Raw genomic sequence first — 22,926 nt, 5'->3', positions numbered from 1 at the left:
CAAAAAATACTATTTTTCTATATTTCCATAAATAAACTTTCCATACGAGTGCATATAATCTAATATCATCCATGCCTTGTTAGACTATAAAATGTCAGAAACAAAATATATTTGGCAAGAAGAACACAATAGCAAGAAATTGATGATTAGTCAAAATGAATTATTAGAAAAACCTATACAAACCTGTTAATGTTAAGTAATTTTATTTGAGATTGCAGACCTTCACTTGGAAATGGAAATTTTCCTCACTAGGTTTCTTAAGGCCCCTTTTACATCTTTATTCCTCAGGGTATAGATAAAGGGGTTGAGTGTCGGAGTCATTACTGCATAGAAGAGAGCCATGAACTTGGGCTGGTCCCTTGTGATGGAGGATGAAGGCTGAAGGTACATGCTAATGGCTGGACCATAAAATAGGGAAACTACAATGAGATGAGAAGAACATGTGCCAAAGGCCTTTTTCCTTCCTTCAGAAGATTTAATCTTAAGTACAGCACGTCCAATACTAGCATAAGAGGCAAGAATTAAACATAGAGGAATAGCTAATATAAAAATACACACCACGGAGAGTGCAAGCTCATTAGCCTCCTTTTCCCCACAGGCAGTCTTTATCAGAACTGGAATCTCACACAGCAAGTGATCCAGTTGACTGACACCACACAATGGCAATTGCAATGTAAGAGTAGCCTCTGAGAAAGCAAAGAGCACTCCAGTCAGCCACATAATGGATGCTAGTAAGGTGCAGATGCGTTGATTCATGATGAGGGTGTAGTGCAGAGGTCTGCAGATGGCCACATAGCGGTCAAAGGACATAATAGACAAAAGCAGACATTCCGTGCCCCCCATTATATGGAAGATATAAAGCTGAATTATACACCCCATATAGCTGATGGTCTTCTTAGAGCTTCCCAGGTTAAACAGCATCTGAGGTACAATGCTGGTGGTGTAGCACATGTCCAAAAAGGAAAGGTTGGTGAGGAAAAAGTACATGGGACTGTGGAGACGAGGGTCTAACTTGGACACCAGAATGATGGTGATGTTTCCCAGCAAGGCCATGGGGTACGTTATGAGAAGAATAATGAATAGAGGAAGTTCTAACCAAGGTAGGTCCGCAAAGCCTAGTAGAATGAACTCTCCAGGGTGGCTTTCATTAATTAGTGCCATTCTCTTCAATTTGTTTCACCTGTAATAAGGAAGTGGGAAAAGATTAGAAAGGATTACAAGGAATTAAAAGTATAACCACACATTGGCCATACAAATATAGAGGATGGTTTGAAATAACTCTTGGAGTAAAGAAGGCAAAAGTCTGTCATTAGGTGATCAAATTTCCATTCATGGCACTACAAGAAATGGCAGCTACATTAAAAAAATAACTAAACATTCTGAAACTGAATTTCCTCCTTTGAATAATAAAGGCAGCAATAATGATCTTATGGTGAAAATTCAATTAAAGGTAGAGGTGACTATGCTGGGGAAACCACCACAGTGGTTTTCAAACTTTGGCTGCCATAAAAATCAACTGGGGAGGCTGTTTAAATGAGGTTTACTGGTTTTTGTCTTCTAGTTGTCCGATAGAGCAGCTATAACATGGAGTCCTGGAATAACATGAGTCCTTTTCACAAGCAGTGTACACCATTTCAGAAATGTGAGAAGAGTAGAATATCAAGGTAGAGATAGTTGAAGAAGGAGCAGGAAATTTCCATCTCAGAATTATCATAATAGGCTTCTCCTACCCCAACAAACTGGTTGATAAGTTATAACATCTCCATAGGGAATGAGAAGTCTTTGGATTTAATCCAATCTCTACTAACTATTTGGAATTGAGCAAGAAATCAAGCACTTCCAACATCAGTTTCTTCAGGTATATATTGAGTATGTGAAGGTACAATGACATAAGTTTCATCATGCTGAAGAATTTGTTTGTGTAGTAACAATAAAATTTTGGTGTGGATGTGTACATTGTTGGTGGGTCTGCAAATTTGTGCAACCACAATGGAAAGCAGTATGAAGATTCCTCAGAACACTTGGAATGGAACCACTATTTGACCTGGTTATACCACTTCTCACTATATACTCAAAAGAATTAAAATCAGCATATTATAGTGATGCAACCACATCAATGTTTATCAAAACTCAATCCACAATAGCTAAGCTATGGAACCAAACTTGTTGCCCCTCAACAGATGAATTAATAAAGAAAATATTATATATATATACCATGGAATATTACTTGGCTCTAAAAATGAATGACTTTATGACTTTTGGAGGTAAAAGGATGGATCTGGAGACTAATGTGCTAAGTGAAATAAGTCAATCCCCCAAAATGAAAGGTCAATGTTCTTTCTGATATATGGCTACTAAAACACAATGGTTGGGAGGGGTGTAGAATAGAAGTTCGGTGGATTAGACCAAGGGAAAAAAGAGAAGGGAGTGAGGGTGGGTATAAGAAAGATCATAGAATGAATCAGACATAATTTTTCTATGTTCATATGTGAATACACCATCAGTGAAACTTCACATAAAGTACAATCACAAGAATTGGATCCAACTTAGAATAAGTTATACTTCATGTACATATAATATGTCAAAAAACACTCTACAGTTATGTATATCTAAAAAGAACAAATAAAAAATAAAACCACAAAGAAAGGGAAAAAAAGAACTTGTGATTTGTGTACTTTCTTTTTTTTTTTTTTTTTTTTTGCGGTGCTGGGGGTCAAACCCAGGGCCCTCTGCTTACAAGGCAAGCACTCTACCAACTGAGCTATCTCCCCAGCCCAATTTGTGTACTTTCTTCTTTGCATAACTATTGCTTCAGACTCTCAATATTTGTTCTTTCATATTGTATTTTAGTTAATCTGTCTGTCTTGTAGGATTTTTCATTTATCAAAAGACTTTATCATTTTTTCTTAAAAGAAGAATTTGGACAGGTCCTGGTGATCCACTAATCATAGGTAACTACAAAAACATTTTCAATTCCATATCAACTGTTGTCAGGAATAAAGTCAATATCCTGATTCAGGTCCAGAGACTTTTTAAATTATACAAGTTATTTTATGTTTCTAGGACATATTTCTTTATTTGTTTTAGCCAAAAGACTTATTGAAAACGACAAAATCTGTGAGCTAAGTAAAACTGTATGTCGAGAGAGATGAATTAGGTAATGAAGGTTTTGGTTTATGTTGTGGATTCCATAAATCACACTCCACCACAGTCTTCAGTAAGAAGGCAAATATTCAGAGGGGAAGTTGGAACAGCATCCCAGAAATAAAATTAAGAGTCACTCTGCCAGTCAATTAGCAATTTCAAGGTAGCATTCTCAGGGCTACAAAGTACAGTTTTCAAATTCTCTAGTTCATTTAATCTACAGTACCAACTTTGCAAGAAATCATAGAAAGGTGCTACTCAGAATTAGGATGTTAATGTTGCCTTTTGATGACATGCTATCCTATTCCAGAAGAAATAACAAGGGTTAAACAATAATAAATTCAAGTACTCCTAATGAGACACACTTGACAAACTCAAATAAGGTTTTACATCTACTAAATTAATAGTACCCCTGCCCACCCCCAGACCCTATGACAAAGGAAATTTTAGTGTTCATATTTTAGGATATGTTCATTAATTCTTTAGTCTCCTAATAACTGGAAAGGTAAAGGTAAAGATCAAAATGTAATTAATGCCTTAAATGAGGTAGTTAGATATCAATACAAGTTTGGAGTTTAAAGATTTGAAAAAAACAAAATGAAACATCTGTACTACAAGATTGTTTTCTGAAGTAGTGTGGCCCCTACACTTTATTTGGCTGTATCACTTGAGATGTATAGAAGCACAGAGAATTTAGGAACATCTCTGGGTCCAAATTTTCTTTCACATGAAAATTCCATGACGTGGAAAGGATGTGAAATAAGTAGAGTCAGAATTATCATATTGATAAAATAATTTTCTAAAAATTGCACTCCACCCACATTATTAAATAATTGCAATAAAAGATACATGTTTTCTAGTTTTTAAATATTATTATATTCACATCATATCTTTTTCTACAAAGGACCATTCTTTAATTATTTTTTCTATTCTTTTTTATGTTAAAAAATGCTTTATTGAAATAGGACCCATTCTTTGATTTTTTTCCTTTTCCTTTTTTTTTTTTGGTGGTGCCAGGGATTGAACCCAGGACCTTGTGCATACAAAGCAAGCACTCTACAAACTGAAATATATCCCAAGCCCCCATTCTTTGATTTTTTTTTTTAAAGGGACTTTTTTGGTCCTCCAGGAATTTTTCCATAATTTATTATCTCTAACTCTGATGACAATCATCCTTCTAGTATGCTTTCTGAAACTTTAATTTGTATTACTTGATATTTTGTTCATATGTTTTCTTTATTAAATATGTTTCGACTGTGAATAGTGCTCACTATGTAGCCTCCTCTTTTTTTTTTTTTTTTTTCTGTATACTTGCCTAGAGACAGAATAGCCTAATCCTTGCAAGTAATTCTGAAGTATATTTAAGGTCACTAATTCTATCCATAGAACTCTTATCTTTTCCATATTATTCTCACATTTCATTACCTTTAACTCTTAGATTCTACAACACTTGGATCTCCTACTTCCAGTGATTTTCCATCCCTATTTCACTACATAGAAATAGTAACTCTGACTGAAGCAAATGGAGAAATCAATCCATGAAATTTTGAACATAAAATAGATTGATACAAGTTAGTCATGTTATTGATTGAAAGCTTCATATTTCATTTAAGTAATGTCTGTCAGAAATATCTTTGTTTTTATGATTTTACTGTCAATTTAAGTGAGAGCCTGAGAGACATTAATTGCAAGTGAAATCCGGTTGTTTACAGAGCTACTGAAATAGGTATTTTCAAATGTTAGAAAAGGTTTCCTGAAATGAAATACATTCTGCCTTTCTTATGTGTATTCAGTATTATGATATATATATATCCCGACCTCCTCTAAGAATGTATTGCTCATAAAAACAAGTATCTTTTACTTACTTTATTTTGATATTCTTCAATATAAAGGAAATGTGAGGAAGTATATTCGAATTTTAAAATTTTCAGAGTAGAGAGAAACTTTAGTTCACAGATGGATATTTAACTATTAGCTTCAGAGCAGTTATTTTCTCTGTTGATGTAGCGGCCAAAGGAAAAAAGCCTAGGTTAGGAAGGCAAAGTAGAAAATATTCAGAGTGCTTTGTAAGCATGCTATTTACATGCTATTCATGAGAACTCTTGGGCATTCTTTTCATATAGACCATTCATTTATCCTGCTCCCAGGTGAGTGATCAGAGAAGAATTTGGGGGACAGAGCTCTCTATGGAAATGCTTCTTTTGTACAATTAGTTACCTACTGAGTTGAGGTTGGATGTCAGACTCTCTGTTGTTAGATTTGTTTACAATGGGCTCATTCAATTACCAAAAAAACACCTGAACACTAATTTCAAATGGAATATAGTTAAAGATAAATAAATAAGAAAGAGGATACAATTAGAGTAGAGTTAGTTTGAATAAATGATTCAAGGGAACTTATATGAGAATTAATATCTTCACTACTTCTTAGAATAGCTCACCTAGATTTAATCATTTCTAGTAGTAATTGTAAAGGAGCACAAAATTAGTTTGAAAGACAAGAAAAAAGTGATTTTTCTGGTGAGAAATATTCAAGAAATATTTAAATAAAAACTTCACAATATTTGATTCTCTGAAATATTTAAATAAAAACTTCACAATATTTGTTTCTCTAACAAAAAGATGTAATTATGATTTTCTCTCTGTATTATCTGTGTCTCTCTTTACATATTAGGCCCATATGTAGACATAATTAAGATTGTTTAAAATTACTTGTATTATATTAAACTACATTATTTAGAAAAAAAAATCAAAGACATTGAATAGAACAGACAAATGATAAGCTCTCCCTTTGACTACCGTCTCCAATGGTATGTAACCCATCTTCTTTCTCTAACGTTATCCACTAATATCATATGAGGGTGTGCTTTTATGCATTACATATGTGATGGATATTTCTCAGTCCACTTTCCCTTTCCTAGATTCACTCTCTATTCATACATACATATATACATTTGTACATAGATAATTTTTTTCAGAAGACAAAATGACAACAAACTTTATCATATATTTAATTGGCTTATATTCATGATTCATAAATATGGGCAGCTTCCTTTCTTCAAAATAGAATGTGAGTTACCATTGGGCAATGGCAGAACAGAATTTAGTGTAAGAGGAACAAAGAATTAACACAAGAATAAGCTGATTGGTAGATGTCACCTCACTTGTTCAGGTTTCTTTTTTCTTTCTCCCATTCTTCTTCTCCTCTTCCTCCATCCTCCTCCTCATCCTCCTCTCCTTTTCTTCTTCTTCTCCTCTTCCTTTTCCTCCTTCGCCTTCCTTTTGCTCCTTCTCTTTCTTCTTTCTTTTTATCAAAAGTGGAAACCTCCTTATTACACTGACTTGGGTAAGCCATTATCTCCGATTTTTAGGAAGAACGCTTCTTTTTCTGAATCTATCTGATTTCTTAAATTATGTTTAACTATGTGGTATTCAGCATAAACAGTCCCATTTTGACTTTGGTCTGGTCTTCTGGGACCACGTGCACAATGGCCTCCCATATATTTCATTTATTACTTACTACTGTGTAGTTTCACTAGAGGTTACATCAGGAAGATTCTTTCTTATCTGGCTTCTGGTCAGATTTAAGAGTAAAAGAACAGCTGGTTGCAGGTAGTCTCTTTCAGTTGCTTCTCAGCTGAACATGTGAGACTGGCTTTGTTGCTTCACCAAAAGACACAAATCCTGGAGATGGTCTTTATGTTTAGGTCTGTCTTTCTGGTTTCCAATACTATTTCTTCTATATCTCTCTCTCTGCTTTTGAGATCTCATTCAAATATCCTTCTCTGTTCTAATATCCTTAAGTGTGTCCCTATGTTTTCTCCTGGTAGTTTCAGAGTTTCAGGTCTTATATTTAAGTCTTTGTTTCATTTTGAATGGATTATTGCACATGGTGAGAGATAAGGGGTTAGTTTCATTCTCTTATCTGTGGATATCCATTTTTTCTGCTACTGGTTATTGACAGATTATCCTTGCATATTTAGCACCTTTGTGGAAAATCAGGTCATTATAGAAGTACGGTTTACTTCTAGGTTATATTTCCATTGCCTATGTCTGTTTTTATGTCAATACCCTGTTCTTTTGATAACTATAGTTTTCTAATAGATTTTGAGGTCAGGTAATGCAATATTTCCTACTTTGTTCCTTTTTTTCTGGATTGCTTTGGGCATTTGATGGTTTTTGAGATTTCCTATGGACTTTAGATTTTTCTTTCCTTTTTTTAAATCAGTCCTGGGCATCAAACCCAGTGCATCACACCTGCTAAAAAATCTCTCTCCCACTGAAAACAATGTGTATTCTGTTTCTCTTGGATGGAATGTTCTGTATGTCAGTTATGCCTAGATCATTATTGAAGTCCAGTGTGCCTTTATCAATTTTCTCTGTATGTTTCCATCAATTATTGGAAGTTATTAAAGTCCCCTTCTATTATTTTGTTATTGTCACTTTCAACCTTCAGTTTTGCCAATATTTTTTTCAGGTTTTTAAAATAACTTTTATTTTTTAATGTTAATATGTGCATTACAACAAACAGAAAAGCATAAGCAAAGAGTAGTCCAGTCACAAGCAGCTTAATTGGATGTGTCCCTACAGGTCATGTGTATACATACATAATATCCCATTTTGTGAGATTGATTTCATAGCATGTATTGTGTTTTCCCACACATCATGAATATTCAGCAATTCAAAATCCCAAAGTTACATGAGTATTTTTGATAACCAAGAATACACTATACCAATTCTACCTGTTAGAAAAAAATATAGTTCTGCCTTTCACAGAAACAAAAATTTTACTGAAGACAGAAATGGCAACAGGACTCTAGATAGACATATTGGCAGAGTTGCAGCTAAAATAATGCATTCCCTTAACATTCAATTTAAAATGAGACAAAGCAACAGAATATACCTAACATGTTTCTAAGAGGGTTCACTATCAGATTGTTAGTTCTAAAATATTAGCAAAATTGCACGTTCCCAGTGAATTAAAGTATTTCTATAGTAAGTACAGCCAGAAGTTGCCCACATGCCAATGGCTCACATCAGAATGTAAATCCTTGAGCACTTGCTCCCATCTTTCCCTGTGTGCTTCCGTCTGCTCCTCTGCTGCCAGTGTAATGAACAAGTCCTGATACTCAAAGATAAAACAATTTCATGTCCAAGATGCATCTTTTCTATCAATTGTAACACAAATGTATGTACAAGTTGGATAGTTCACTAGATCTGCTTTTTATGATTCCTTGTCACCTCAGGACATCTAGAAAGCTTAGATTCCGTGAATAAAGTATGAGCTTTATGCCCAATGCACACAAGTACTTTACCAAAAATGCACATATAGATCTATGACTGTAATCTAACTCTGTCATCCAGATATGGAGATACTAGTAAAGAGCCCTTCCCCTCATTCTTCCTCTTCTCCCTCTTCACCATTCCAGTGACTAAATTTAGGAATACACCTAGCTCCAAATGGTGATTAACAAAGGTCATTCCCAGAAGACAGTTCTTCCTAAAAACTAACTAAAGGATATTGATATAGATTAATGATATATGTTAATGATAACATAAGGATATTGATTATTGTGCTGCTTCTAACAAATTTGTGGCATTGGGACTTATCCTTTAATATCCAGCAATATTAACTAAAATGTACATATAACATTGGCTAGATAATCTGAACTAACCTAGGGGCACAGAATGTTTCTCTCTGCATTGTTTCTCGTCCCCTCACCCACCACCCAGTGAACCTTGAACTTACTCAAGATGTCAAATTTAACAATTACATTTTCTTAAATGGCAACCATTTCTATGTAGTAACAAAAGTACTTCAAGGGCATTACTTTAGGCCTCTACTTTTACCATGTGTTTGCACTTTTCAGTATCTAGAAAGACTAGATATTTCCAACAAAGACTTAAGTTTCCCACTATACATACTTAAAAAAGTGAAAAAACTGCACACACTTACTTAACAAAGGTTAGATTTGAAGCAAACAAAAAAAAAATCATCTCTAAAGACTAGATTTGAAAGTGTCTTCTAAACAGAAATGTTCTGACCTAGAACCTTTCATGTTCTCATCTCTTATCAACCCAGGGGTTAGATATATGCATTTTTATAGCTTAGAAATGACTCTAATAATTTCACTTCCTAAGTGGTTTTAATAACAGTCTTTCTAACAAATTTTAACAGCAAGTGCACTCGATGAGTAGAGTTAGTTTACATGTCATACATGGCAAGCTCTTTAACATCTAGATAGACCAGTTAGATAGACCTAGTTAGTACTCATTTATCTTTTATATACACTATTTACACAGCATAGTAAAACAAAATTCACACACATAAGGAATAATGATCAATCTTGCTTCACAGAAAACATATTAGTATAAAGCCCTTTGCATTTTCTTCCCCTTCTTTCTCCCTGAACCATAACAAATATAATGTATATTGCTCAGAGAAGTGTTTTGATCATTTCATTTCCAGAAGACAGTATTATTTTTATAATTTTTGACAAAAAGGTTATCTACAAAATATTTTTTACCACCTAAACTTTGAACATAATTTGTACACTTCTAAACATCTAGAAAGACTAGATGTTTCAAATAAGAACTTAAGTTTTCCCATGATGTACATAGCAGTGTTGAATAAACTATTTGCATGTAACAGTTATTATATCTGAATATTATAAAATTAGAATTCCATTGTCCAGGGTATATGTATACACAATGTATACACTGCAGCAAAGTTAAGTGACATGCATGTTACAGGGCAAAGGGTAAGCTAAATTTTCTTGCACACTCTAACAAAACACCTTTTGCAGTTTATTCCCTCCCACTTTCCTCATCCAATAACACATACAGGTGGTATACTATTCAGAGGTGATTTAACAATTCCAAACACAGTATTTTCCAACAGTTTTTAAAAACTATTTACAAAAAGTTTTCTTCTACTAATTCAACTTTTAAATATATCAAGCACTTTTAAATGTAGAAGGACTGGATATTCCACATAAGAATTTGTCCGCTGTGCAAAAAAATTACACACATAACAGTAGTTATAATCTGAGACAATTTTTCTGATGAATTTTAACACAAAACATACAAAATTTGTTTTCTAATTCCACTTTTTCATACACCAGCAACCTCTTTAACATCTAATATGACCATTTTATTCTTGAACCTTTCTCTTCTGACTTTCTTCTTCTCTTTCAATCCAGTGGACAAGTATTGGCATATGTGATGCTTAGAGATGGTTTAACAAATTCATACCCAGAAGTCATTTACAGAGAACAAACTTTGCTATGAATATCAAAACAAAATGTACAAAATGTGCTAATTTTACTAATTACTTGGTCATACACAGGAAACCTCTTTAACATTTGGAGACCAGATGTTCTAAAATTGGGACTCATTTGTCCATTGTATACATTATACAAACAGTAAAACAAAATGCACAAAACACACAAAAAATGATTCTGAAAATGTGCAAGTATAATCACACTAAAATATTATCTTTTGCAATTGCTTCTCTCTCACCTCCTCCACATCACTGAACAGGTAAAGATGGTACTTATATTTCCCACAAAGGTAGTTTACAGTTCCATTCCCAGAAGACAATATTTCATATGTATTTTAGAAAAAGATATTTACAAAGTGATATTTTACTACTTCTTTATTTAACATGTATCGGGCTCTTCTAAACATCTAGACAGATGGATGTTTCAAGTAAGGACTCAGTTTGTCCACTATGTACATGATAGTCTTGAATAAACTGCACACATGTAACAATACTTCTAATTTGAAAATATCTTCAAAATATGAACATTCCAGCCCTTCACTGACCTAGTGGTTATAACACTCAAATTTTTAGAAGACAATCTTTCCTAGGAATTTCAACACAAAACATACAAAATTTGTTTACTAATTCTACTCTGTCATACACTGGGAAACTTTTTAACATCTAGAAAGGCTAAATGTAGATTAGCACTCGTGTGTCCTTTATATTCACTGTGTACACAGCAAATTAAACAAAATCCATAGAGAAGGCACAATGTTTACTCTTGCCTCATTGTAAGCACACAGGTATAATGCTCCAGAGAATCAGCACACAATGTGTACTACTCAACAGGAGTTGTGGCTATTGCCATCCCAACCCCATCATTTCATACAAATTTTAGCAAAAAGAAATTAAGGAAATGTGCTATATTTTACTACTTCTACTTATAACAGATATCAGGTACTTCAGAACATCTAGAAAGACTAGATATTTCAAGAAAGCACTTAATATGTTTTACTACCTATACTGTAATAAATATAAATAAAACATACACACAAAACAATGGTTAGAATACAAAAAAAAAAAAAAAAAAAAAGCCTTTTATGTATAACCAGTCTGTCACAGGACCTTCTCATGGTCACAGTTTTCTCCATGTTTTCTATCCCACTTAACAAAAGTGGACAAGTGTCATTCCTAGAGGTGGTCTAACAACTCCATTTCAAGTCACGGTGCAACTTCTTTGTATTGAGAATGTACAGATATAGCCAAAGTTTTAAAAGGTTGGTGGGTGAGGGGTGGTCATGTTTGAGAGCAGATTCTTCATATTATATACAGAGGTCTTCTACAAAGGGTCAGTAAATCTTCCAAAGGGTGGTGGGCATTTCCAGTTGGCCAATGTGGCGTGTTCCTTTATGTTTCTCTCTTTGGTAGAAGGAATCCCAGCTGCCAGGCTGCTGACCGTTCCCAGTCCTGGCCATGTCCTCTGAGGCTTGGCTCATCTTTCAGGGTTGTTAAGGCCTTTGCACTTGTGGGACAAGGTGCAGTCTCAGGAAATGGCACCTCGGTCACTCAGGGTCTGATCTGCCAGTTCTGCTATCTAATGGTGGCCAAGCTCTGGGGTTCTGCTGGCTCACTTTAGCCCTCAAAGCCCCTGCAGCCTCTGTGACTTTGCAATCTGCCACTTTTCTCCCTGTACCACCCTGCTGTCACCCGAAGGCACTTTGTCCTCAGGTTGTCCTTCACCTGGGCTTGACAGTTGGATTGGGGTACCTGACAGCCCTTGGGTCTGAGGTTCCCACAGGTTGTCGCCACCACCACTCATCTAGTCATCCAGGCAGGGAAGAGGCTTGGGGGTCCCTCACAGCCTGGTCACAAGCACGCAGCTGCAGCAAAGGCCCCAGGTCACCCTGGTCCAAGATCAAGGGTCCCAGGGGATGGGGGAGCAAGCTGTGCTGCATATCTCACCACACTCTCTGCTATAATCCTTTCAAAAGTTGTTTTTTATTTATTTATTTATTTTTTTAAGTAGAGCATTATAGTTATGTGTAGGAGTGAGGTTAATTTTGACAAAATCATACATGCATGGAATTTGATTTACTCCATTCCAGTGTCCTTCCACACCCATTTCAACCCTCCTCCTTCTTCCTCTACAGATCTTCCTTTCACACACACACGCGCACACACACACACACACACATACATACATACATACACACACATTTTTTTTTCCTATCCTTTCATGTCTGTTCATGTGTGTGTCCTTACAGGTTGTATTAGGGTTCTCTAGAGGAAAAGAATCAGCAGGAAGTATGATTATAAATAGGGGATTTATTAGATTGGTTTACATGACCAGAAGCTGGATAGTCTACAATGGCCGTCTGTAGCTGGAGAGCTGGAGGAACAAGTAGATGCGCAATTCAAGAGGCAGAAGCCCCAGAAAAGGAGGATTAATGGTGCTACCCTAGTCTGAGACTGAAGGCTTCTGGAAACTTCCTGGAGAATCACTGGTAGAGTCCTCTTTGGAAAAGTGAAGAAGAGAGAGTCCAATATTCTCAGACAATCAAAGCAACAATCAAGAACCCTTTCAAGAAGAATCAAGCTTGCATCTCCATCTGCTTCCTTGTTCTTCCAACTTTAATTCCATACAAGCCACCACCATCCTATTGGGCAGTGCTGCCCATGAATAGGGAGATTCTCCACTTCAGTTGGTTCTCCCACATTCTAATCATTCCTAGACACACCCTCATTGACACACCCAGAAGTCTCTTAATCCTTGGCATCTCTTAATTCAACCAAGTTGACAATTCAAATTAACCATTACACAGGTATATATATTTGGCACCTGGGATTGAACCCAAGGGCACTCTACCACTGAGCCACCATTTTTATTTAGAGATGGGGTCTTGCTAATTTTCTTAGGGACTCACTAAGTTGCTGAGACTGACTTTGAACTTGCGATCCTTCCAGTTCAGGCTCCTGAGTCACTGCTTGGTGCTTTATATATAAACATAAATTTGAAATTCCCTGTGGTTTATTTATACATGCACATAACCTGTGATTCTGGTAAGTTCATTCTGCATTTTCTCCTTTACCTGTCCCTCCTCCCTCTTGGTGTCTTCTTCACTGATCTTCTGAATGTCATTATATATCTGATCCCCTCTGCCTTCTTTCCCTTACTTTGCTCTAGCTTCCACATATGAAGGAAAATATTTGACCCTTGATTTTTTGAGTCTGACTTATTTCACTTAACTTAATGTTTTCTATTTCCATCCATTTACTGACAAATGCCATTATTTCATTCTTCTTTATGGTTGAGTAAAACTCCATTGTATATCTATACCATATTTCTTTATCCATTCATCTGTTGACGGGCATCAGGACTTAATCTACAATTTGCTATTATAAATTATGCTGCTCTGACATTGAAGTGACTGTATTGCTGGAGTATGTTGAATATAGTTCTTTTGGAAAAATACCAAAGAGTGGGATAAATGGGTCATATAGTTGTTCTACTACCAGTTTTTTTGTGGAATCTCCATACTACTTTCCAGAGTGGTTGTACTAATTTGCAGTCCACTAACAATGCAAGAGTGTACATTTTCCCCCACATTTATTATAATTTTTTTTTTTTTTGATTCTTGCCATTTTGACTGGAGTGAGATGAAATCTCAGGGTAATGTTGATTTTCATTTCCCCGATTGCTACAGGTGTTGAACATCTTTTCATTTATTGGTTTGCCATTTGTATTTCTTCTTCTGAGAAATGTCTATTTAGTTCTTTTGCCCATTCATTGATTGGATTATGTGTTTTTGAATTCTTTATATACTCTGGGTTTTAATCTCCTGTTAGAGAAGCAGGTGGCCAAGATTTTCATCCATTCTGTGACCTCTATTGTTATATTTTGTTTCTTTTTTTTGTGCAGAAACTTAAATTTGATGACATCCAACTTTTTGGTGGTTGGTTTTATTTCTTGAGCTTTAGGGGTCTTCTTAAGGAAGTCGGTACCTGTACCAATGTGTTGGATTGCTGTTAGTATATTTTCTTTCAGCAGTTGCAAGGTTTCTAGTCTAATTCATGTCTTTGATTAATTTTGATGTTACTTTGGGGAAGAGTGAGAGATAGGGATCTAGTTTCATTATCTACATATGAGTATCCAATTGCCACAGTACTTTTAATTAAAAAGGTTTTTTTCTGCAACAAAAATTTTTGGCACCTTTATTGAGTAACTGATGGATATAAGTTTGTTGGTTTGTCTCTGTGCCTTCTATTCTATTCTATTGGTCTCCATGTCTATTTAGAAGCCTCTACCATGCTGTTTTGATTACAGTCATTTTGTAGTATACTTTGAGATTGGGTATTGTAATGCCTCCTGCATCACTCTTTTGTAGGATTGCTTTGGCTATTCTGGGTTTCTTGTTCTTCCAAATGAATTTAAGACTATTTTTTCTAGTTCTGTGAAGAATGTCATTGGTATTTTGATGGGGATTGAATTGAATCTGTATATTGCTTGTGGTAATAGGATCATTTTGGTTCTATCAATATTATAAAAGTATATTTAGATTCTGGCTTATTTGGGTACACATATTTTTATTATCGATACATTTTCCTGTTAAACTGATTGCTTCATCTATATATATATAATATATATATATAAAATATATATATATATAATATATATATATAATATATATATTTTTTGTTTGTTTGTTTCTTTTTACAATTTTGACCAAAATTCTATTTTAAATGATACAGGTTTAACTGTACCTATTCTACTTTGGTTTTTATGTACACAGAATTTTTTTTCTTATTCTTTCACATTGAGGCCATGTGTGTCCTCATAGGGAAACTGAGACTCTTATAGGCAGAATATAGTTAGATTTTGATTTTTTTATCCATTCCAGAACTCTATTGCATACTTTAATTCACTAACAATCAAGGTGTAGATAAGTTGCCATGACCAGCATGGCCAAACTCATAGTTCTGGCAAGGGGCAAAGGGGAACTGGAAAATAAAGATTCACAAACACAGATTTTGAAGATTAAGCTGGGATAAGGTGGAGCTCTGCTCTCTGATGCAGATGCAGATCTAAAGAGTTACACCAGCAATCTTTATTTAAGTATGTATCATTATCGGGTTAAAGATTAGGCAAGCATTATTCTTTGTATTTAGGAAAGTTACAGAAACTAGGACATCTGTGTAGCTTTCCTGCAGTTGTAATCCACAGTTGCAAAGTGAAATGCTAGGAGCTTTGTGTAGCTCTTAAGAAAGTCCATTGTTAAAAGTTACTGTAAAGCAGGCAGGAACCAGAGAAGAGGGACTGTTGAAACATTGTAGTTGTCTAGAATAAGAACTCCTTTACTCCTAGGAGCTATGTGCCTGAGATCAAGGTCAGAGCTGATAGGACCCTTGCACATAGCCTCCTCATGCTGGGCATTACCACAGCAGCTAAACATCCTATGCCCTTGTACAGAAACATTCCCAGACCAGGCATGCCACAGTCATGAGGTCATCAGAGACCCCGAATCTCAGTCACTGCTTTCCCATCCTCTGTCACTGCTCTTCACAATAAATAAAGACCTAACTGCCATTTTGTTCATAGTTTCCTGAATTTTTGTTGTTGTTTGGTTAGATATTTATTTATTTATTTATTTATTTTGGTGGATAGGGGCAAGTCCTTTGCTTCTCTTTTTCCTCTCTTCATGTTTCAACTTTTGGCCAATGATTTTTCTCTAGTGATATGTTTTGATTGCTTGACTTTTATTTTTTTGTGTACCTACTAAAGGCTTTTGTTTTGTTATTATTGATAAGTTTTAAAAAACATTTAATAGCTATAATAGGTTATTGCAAGGTTTACTTGTTAGAAAACTAGCATTACATTTTTACTTCATTGTCGTCAACACATTTGAATTTGGATGTTACAATTTTTATCTTTTTATATGGCATACCCCTTAACAAATTATTCTTTTTAATAATTTTGTCTTTTAAACTTCATAGTAAAGATATTAGATTTACATAGCATTAAAGATTTGAATATTTCAAATTTGTCTGTGTACTTACTTTTAACAATGAGTTTTATATTTTCAGAAATTTAATTGTGATAGAAACTTTATCAGAATAAAGGAATGATAATATGACACCATCAGTATAAATGTGTACATTCCACAACTCTGTTGTAACACTGCTTCAACCCACATTGTACTAAAGAAATAGAATGCCCAATCAGAATGTGTATTACTTTATATGAGAGCCAAACAACTAGCAAGTAAAAGAGGAACTAAATAAAGATATTTAAGGAAACACCTCCTATGTTTGGTGCTGTCTTTGGATAAGAATTCATTGGACCAGTGCTGGTACTAATAAACTTTGCTTCCTGCTGAATGACCCCCCGCCCCCCACCTCAACTCTGGGAGAATCCCACAACATCATCTTACTTATTAGCATTCTCTTATTTCAACTTAAAGCATTCCTGTAGCAATTCTTGTAAGATGTGTCTTGTGGTCATAAGCCTCCTTTGCCATTTTCTTTTGGTGTGTGTGTGAGAAAGTACTTACCTCTATTTTAATTTCTGAGAGTCAGTTCTGTTGCTTCCATAATCGTTCTATTTTTCTTTAGTACTTTGAATATACTTTCCCACTGTCTCCTGACCTGCAAGGTTTCTGTTGACAAATCTGCTTGATAGTCTTATGGAATTCTTTTGTGTATGATGAATTAATCTCCTCTTGGAAATTTCAAAATTCTTACTTTAAGTAAACTTTGATTTTTCTTATCACAAATAAAGTATTTGAGGTCATAAATATGTTAACTCTCGATTTTAATTGTGAGACTTGTATGCATGTATAACTTTATCTCTTTGTACCTTGTAAATATATATATAATCATAATTTATAAAATTTAAATAAAAGTAAAATAAGCATAGAACCTTAAACTTTAAAACTACTAAAAGAAATAGGAAAATCTTAAGGACTTAGAAATGGGCAACAATTCTTTGGACAAGATAGCAATAGCACAGGAAAAAGAAAACAAAAATAGAAAATGGGTGTAAATAAAAATGAAAAAGGAAAACAATCATCATAGTGAAAAGACAACCTACAAAAGGGGAGAAAATATTTTCAAACTGTTTTTAAAAAAGGATTAACATGTAGAATACATTAAGAACTGACAACTCAATAACAAGTAAAACAATGTGATTTAAATACTGACAATAGACTTATCTAGATATTTTATTAAAGTACACATACAAATAGCCAAACAATATATTTAAAAATGGTCAGCATCACTGATCACACTATAATGCAAAGTGAAGGCACTAGGAGATATCTCCTCACTCTAGTTAGAATGGCTATACTCAAAAAGACAATAGCAGGAATAACAAAGGTTGGTGATGACATGGAGAAAAGGGAACACTCCTGTTCCGTTAATGGGAATGCAAATCAGTACAATTATTACAGAAAACCTTGCAGACATTCCTCAAAAAAACTAACAATAGAACTATAATATAATTCAGCAATCCAACCACTGCAAATGTATTCAAAGTAAATGAAATCAATCAATGTTTCAAAAGGACATCTTCACTCCCATGTATATTGTAGCAATATTCACAATAGCCAAGAAAGGGAAATAACCTCAATGTCCACCAACCAATAAATGCATAGAGAGAATTCCATACATATACACAACAAAATACTATATTCAGTCTTAAGTAGAATAAAATCCTGTCATTTTTAACAAAGTGGATGGAACTGGATATTATTATGTTAATAAAAATAAGACAGACAAAGACAAAAACCTCAAAATCTCTCTCATAAGTAGCTTATAAAAAATTTGATCTCATAGAAGTTGAGAGTAGAATAGTGGTTACCAGAGGCTGGAGAAAGTCAGGAACACAGAGGGATGGTGAATACTGATGAATAGACTCTAAGTTTTAGTTACCTACGAGTAATATTTTCTGACAGTCACATTAGGGTGACTGTCAATAATAATAGTATCTTGTATATTTAAAAATAAAGTATTTTAAATATTTTCACTGTAAAGAAATGATATTTGAGGAGACATATTAAATGGGTTTAAACATTCCACAACACATATGTTTCAAAACATCACCATTTCCAAAGTCCCTTCATTCTTTTTCTTTCTGTTTTCCATGTTTGCCTCAGACTGCATAATTTGAAATGACCTGTCTTTGAGCTCACTTTTTCTTTCATCTGTTTGATCAAGTCTGCTTTTGTAGCACTTGATAAAATTTTCCAGTTCAGTATTTTGTTCTGTAGCTTCAGAATTTCTGTTCAGTTCTTTTTCATGGTTTCTTTTGTTGATCCTCTCATTTGTTCGTATATTATCTTCCTGGTTTTGTTTTATTGTGCATGTGTATTTTCTTATAGTTCACTGAGAGAATTACAGTAAAGTAGACTTAAAATGATTATTTTAAATTCTTTGTTAGGCAATTTGTCAATTTTCATTTCTGTAGGGTCAGTTACTGGTGTTTTATTTTATTCCTTTGGTCTGTGTTTCCCTGATTGCTTGTAATCCTTCAAATGCATGTTATCTAAGAAGCAGGTGAATAGTCCAGTCTTTACCTTCTGTCTTCTGCAGGGACAGACCTTTACAATTCAGCCATTAGATTCTGATCAGTCTATTTAGCATTCTCCATGGGCACCTTATTGTCTCAGTTCTCAGGCAGGCTGGTTGAAAAACTGGGTAAACTGGTGCATGAGCCCAATGTCTATGGAATTGGATATATAGGCAGAGTTTTGTCTTGTTGAGTAGGTCTGGATTCTTTGCCCACTGGGACTATTCTAGTATGAGATTCTTTAGGGGTATAATTGTTGTCTGGGTTGTGGGATTGGGCCTGGAGGTTGTGTTTGTGAGGGGAGGTATGAAGCCTATTTCCACAGGGAATGACTCACAGAGTCATTCCTACCCAGTACTAGGTGGACCATAAATCTGAGACTAAAAGTTTGACCAGTTTCTGGGATAAACTTAAAAGCTAGGTTCTTAGGACTGAACTTGGACTCTTGGTCCATGGGAGGCAGTCTGGCCTAGGGTCTACTAGGATGAACCTAAATCTTGGTCTACCGAACTGAGCTTGGAGCCTGGGTCCAGAGGATATCAGGGCTATGGAGACTGTCTTGCTGATTGAGTTCTTTCTGGCCCTGGGATAGGCCTGGAAACTGATTCTGTAGGAGTGTTTCCACATCCTGATTCTATGGAGGGTGGTCTTGTTCAGGAGTGTATTGTGATAGACCTGAACCCTGAGTTTGCTAAGAAGGCCTGGACCCATAGTGTAGAGGCTGTACCAGCAGGTGCTGACTTGATATCTGAGGTCACTCTTCTCTTATTTTTTGAAAATTTTGTTTAAGAACACTGTTTTAGTCAGTTTTTTTTTTTGCTGCTGCGATGGAAAGACCTGACCAGAAAAATTATAGGAGGAAAAATTTATTTGGAGGCTTATGATTTCAGAGGTCTTAGTCTGCAGAAGGCTAGCTCTATTCCTTGGGCATGATGGCAGAAAATGTGGCAGAAGGAACCAGCTCACACACTGATCAGGAAGCAGAGAGACTCCACTCTCCAGATACAAATTACATACTGCATAGTCATGCTCCCAATGAACCACTTCACCAGCCATTCCCCACCTGCATCAGGTACCACTCAGTTAATCCCATCAGGAATTAATTTGCTGATTAGGTTAAGGGTATAGTCCGATCATTTCTTCTCCAAACTTCTTGCATAATCTCACACATGAGCTTTTGGGGGACACCACATCTAAACCATAACTACACATAACCATTATGATTTGTGTTCATTATCTCCATCATTTATTTTTAATCTTACAGTTAAATTTTACCAATTTCTTATTGCTCAGACATAGACATCCAGGTGGAAGGCAGTGCATATCCAGTACCTTTGATTTCCAGAGAGAGAAGTTACAAATATTATGAAGAGTTCACCAAAATAGCAAGAGTGGTAGGAATTTTAGTAGAGAAAAAGGTAAATGCTAATGCCAGGTGATATAAATTTAATTAATTGCTTTACAAGAATAGCTTAAATAGTATAACCCATTGAACATTGTTTTTCTAAAAATATTAAATGTTTCCCTGGTGAAAATACAAAATTCATACAAATTTTCATATTTGCTTGGTAAGTCATTTCTCCCATTCACAAAATAGAAAAATTAATTTTTTCATACTAGTGTGTGCATATGTGAATGAAAGTAAAGAGAAGAAAATTAACTGACTGCACATGAAGGACAACCCCCTGTATTTTTCATTTTTTTTCTTTTTTGGTTCTTCACATTTATTTAGTAGCTATTGTATCAATGTCAGATGAGCAACCAAAGATTCAGAAAAGGTAAGTAACACACTCAAGATGACACAGCTAAGTTTGTGAGTTAAAGTGAATTGAAGGTAGCAAAGAAGTTGACAAATTATATTTGTAGGACAAAGCTATGAAACTTTAACTTGATGAATACAGTTAGTAATATTTAATTCATGAAGAAAAACAGGAAAGCATTTCCAGTAAATGTTTTTTTAGCTGTACCACTTTCCAAAGTATGATTGGCGTAAATAATATCATTGTGGTGTCTAACCTGACCCACAGATGATGTTAATTTATTGAACTTGAGGTTAATTTATACTTCTTTATATTATTACATAGCTATTCCTTTTGGTGTCCACGAAATTTATTTTTCCTTATGTTAAAACTCTGACCATCAGCATAGGAAGACAATATTTTCCCATAAGTGGAGCCAACTAATTCAAGGTTTGTGTTTGTTGTTATGTGTTAGGGTAGGAATAGTCTAATTTTTCAGAAATTGGTAACTCAAAATATTTGACTACATATCTGTATGTCTGTCATTCCAAATTGTTCTAATGACAAGAATCCACTAGTTGATCACTGAAGGATCTGTAGTAGGAGAAGGGCAATGTCTTGGAAGCCACTCTGTGAGAAATAATTATTTTGTGGAGCACTTATGATTTCTTTATATTCTCTTTACATAAGACACCTAATATACTACTGCCACTTCAGCTTCTTTTGGATTTATAATCATTACTAGTTATTGAGGACACTTAAGTCCCTCATATCTGAGATATCTGAACTAAATCTTTAAAAAATGGCTACATAGATTTATTCATACATTAAAGTTTCTCGCTAACTGGGAAATGGCTTCCAAGGACATTTTCTTAAAATTTAGCATAATACTTCCAATGTCATATGGTCAACATGAACAATGTTTGGCATTTTAAGCACTTTACTTGATAGCTAATGTGATAAGTAGCCTAATGCTTGATCATTGTGACATATTTCATGGGTACCAAAATGTCTAGTAATATAATAAAATAAAGAAGTGTAAGTTAACCTCAAGTTCAATAAATAATGATATGTTTCTCCTATAGTATATATAATACACATATATTATATGTACTACATATAATATAGCACACAATATAAATATGCACATGTATGCATATATGTATACATGTACCTTGTGTGTATATATACAGGTATATAAATATACATATGTATAATATGTAAATGTGTGTGTAGATATACATTGTATATGTATATAATGTATATATATTCTAATGCTTGATCATTGTATATATTTTATAGTACATATTTATACATGTATGTTATTTATACATATATAATATGTACATATCATTACATACATATTGTATGTGTTTATATACATTTATATTGTAAAATAATTTTACATATAATTATATATCATAATTATACATTGTATATTATAGCACAGATATATAAGTATACACATATACATATCATAAATAATATATATTAATTGCATACCTATGTTACATGTATATATAATAGCCAGATATATTTGAACCTTTCTTCACAAAATTGCAATGGGTAAATATACTTGAAAATTTATGCCAGTCCTTTAGTTTTTACATAAAGCCACATTATGTAAAATAAGTTTCTTATGACATTTGGTATCATTGTTATTGAAGACAATTTGTTTAATTCATTTTTTTTTTGTACTTGTTTTCAGCCATAACTACTTGAGTGACTAGTAAATGATGCCAGTAGAAACAGGATTGGGTAGTAATATATTCCTTCTTTATCATACTCTCTTTACTATCACAAAATCATAGTTCTCCTACATTAACCATATAAAATTCAATCACATGAGGTAACATTTCACAGTGCCCGGCACACAGCAGGCATTGTTTGCATCCTCATTTATTGATTGTTTAGTCTGGTCTTCATTTGTCAACCCGCTTTATTTCTTGAGGCTATATACTTATATTTTGTGTTTATGTCCATGCTGGTTTTTAAGCCTCTGTGGCCTTGTCACACTCTTAATGTGGATCTTCTCTGCCAAATTCAGATCTCAGAGAATTTTTAAAGCATCTCAAGTGCCATATATCTCCTGAATATATTTTCATTTTCTCTAATTGGGACTTATGCATTACTATTCTGAAAAGCCTTTGGCCTATAATTAGTGCCAAGTTTAACATTTAGGTAGCTCAGCAGAAGATATCTTCCAATAATATGATA

The 22,926-nt window shown here is 34.4% G+C and overlaps 1 protein-coding gene across 1 annotated transcript; it reads right to left on the bottom strand.

Annotated features, from left to right (window-relative positions):
- Nucleotides 1–222: 222 nt before the first annotated feature.
- Nucleotides 223–1,161, bottom strand: LOC124989064 (olfactory receptor 2B11-like). The gene has a single exon (XM_047558990.1). It carries the CDS (start codon nucleotides 1,159–1,161, stop codon nucleotides 223–225), a length of 939 nt encoding a protein of 312 aa, XP_047414946.1.
- Nucleotides 1,162–22,926: the final 21,765 nt, after the last annotated feature.

This window comes from Sciurus carolinensis, chromosome 7 (genome assembly GCF_902686445.1).
Source record: "Sciurus carolinensis chromosome 7, mSciCar1.2, whole genome shotgun sequence".
Lineage (NCBI taxonomy): Eukaryota > Metazoa > Chordata > Mammalia > Rodentia > Sciuridae > Sciurus > Sciurus carolinensis.
Note: the sequence above shows the minus strand (reverse complement) of the source record. Positions and strands in the feature narration are given on the sequence as shown.

Bases quoted from the DNA above. Each gene is read 5' to 3' on its own strand.
- LOC124989064 (XM_047558990.1), bottom strand. From the start codon at position 1,161: ATGGCACTAATTAATGAAAGCCACCCTGGAGAGTTCATTCTACTAGGC.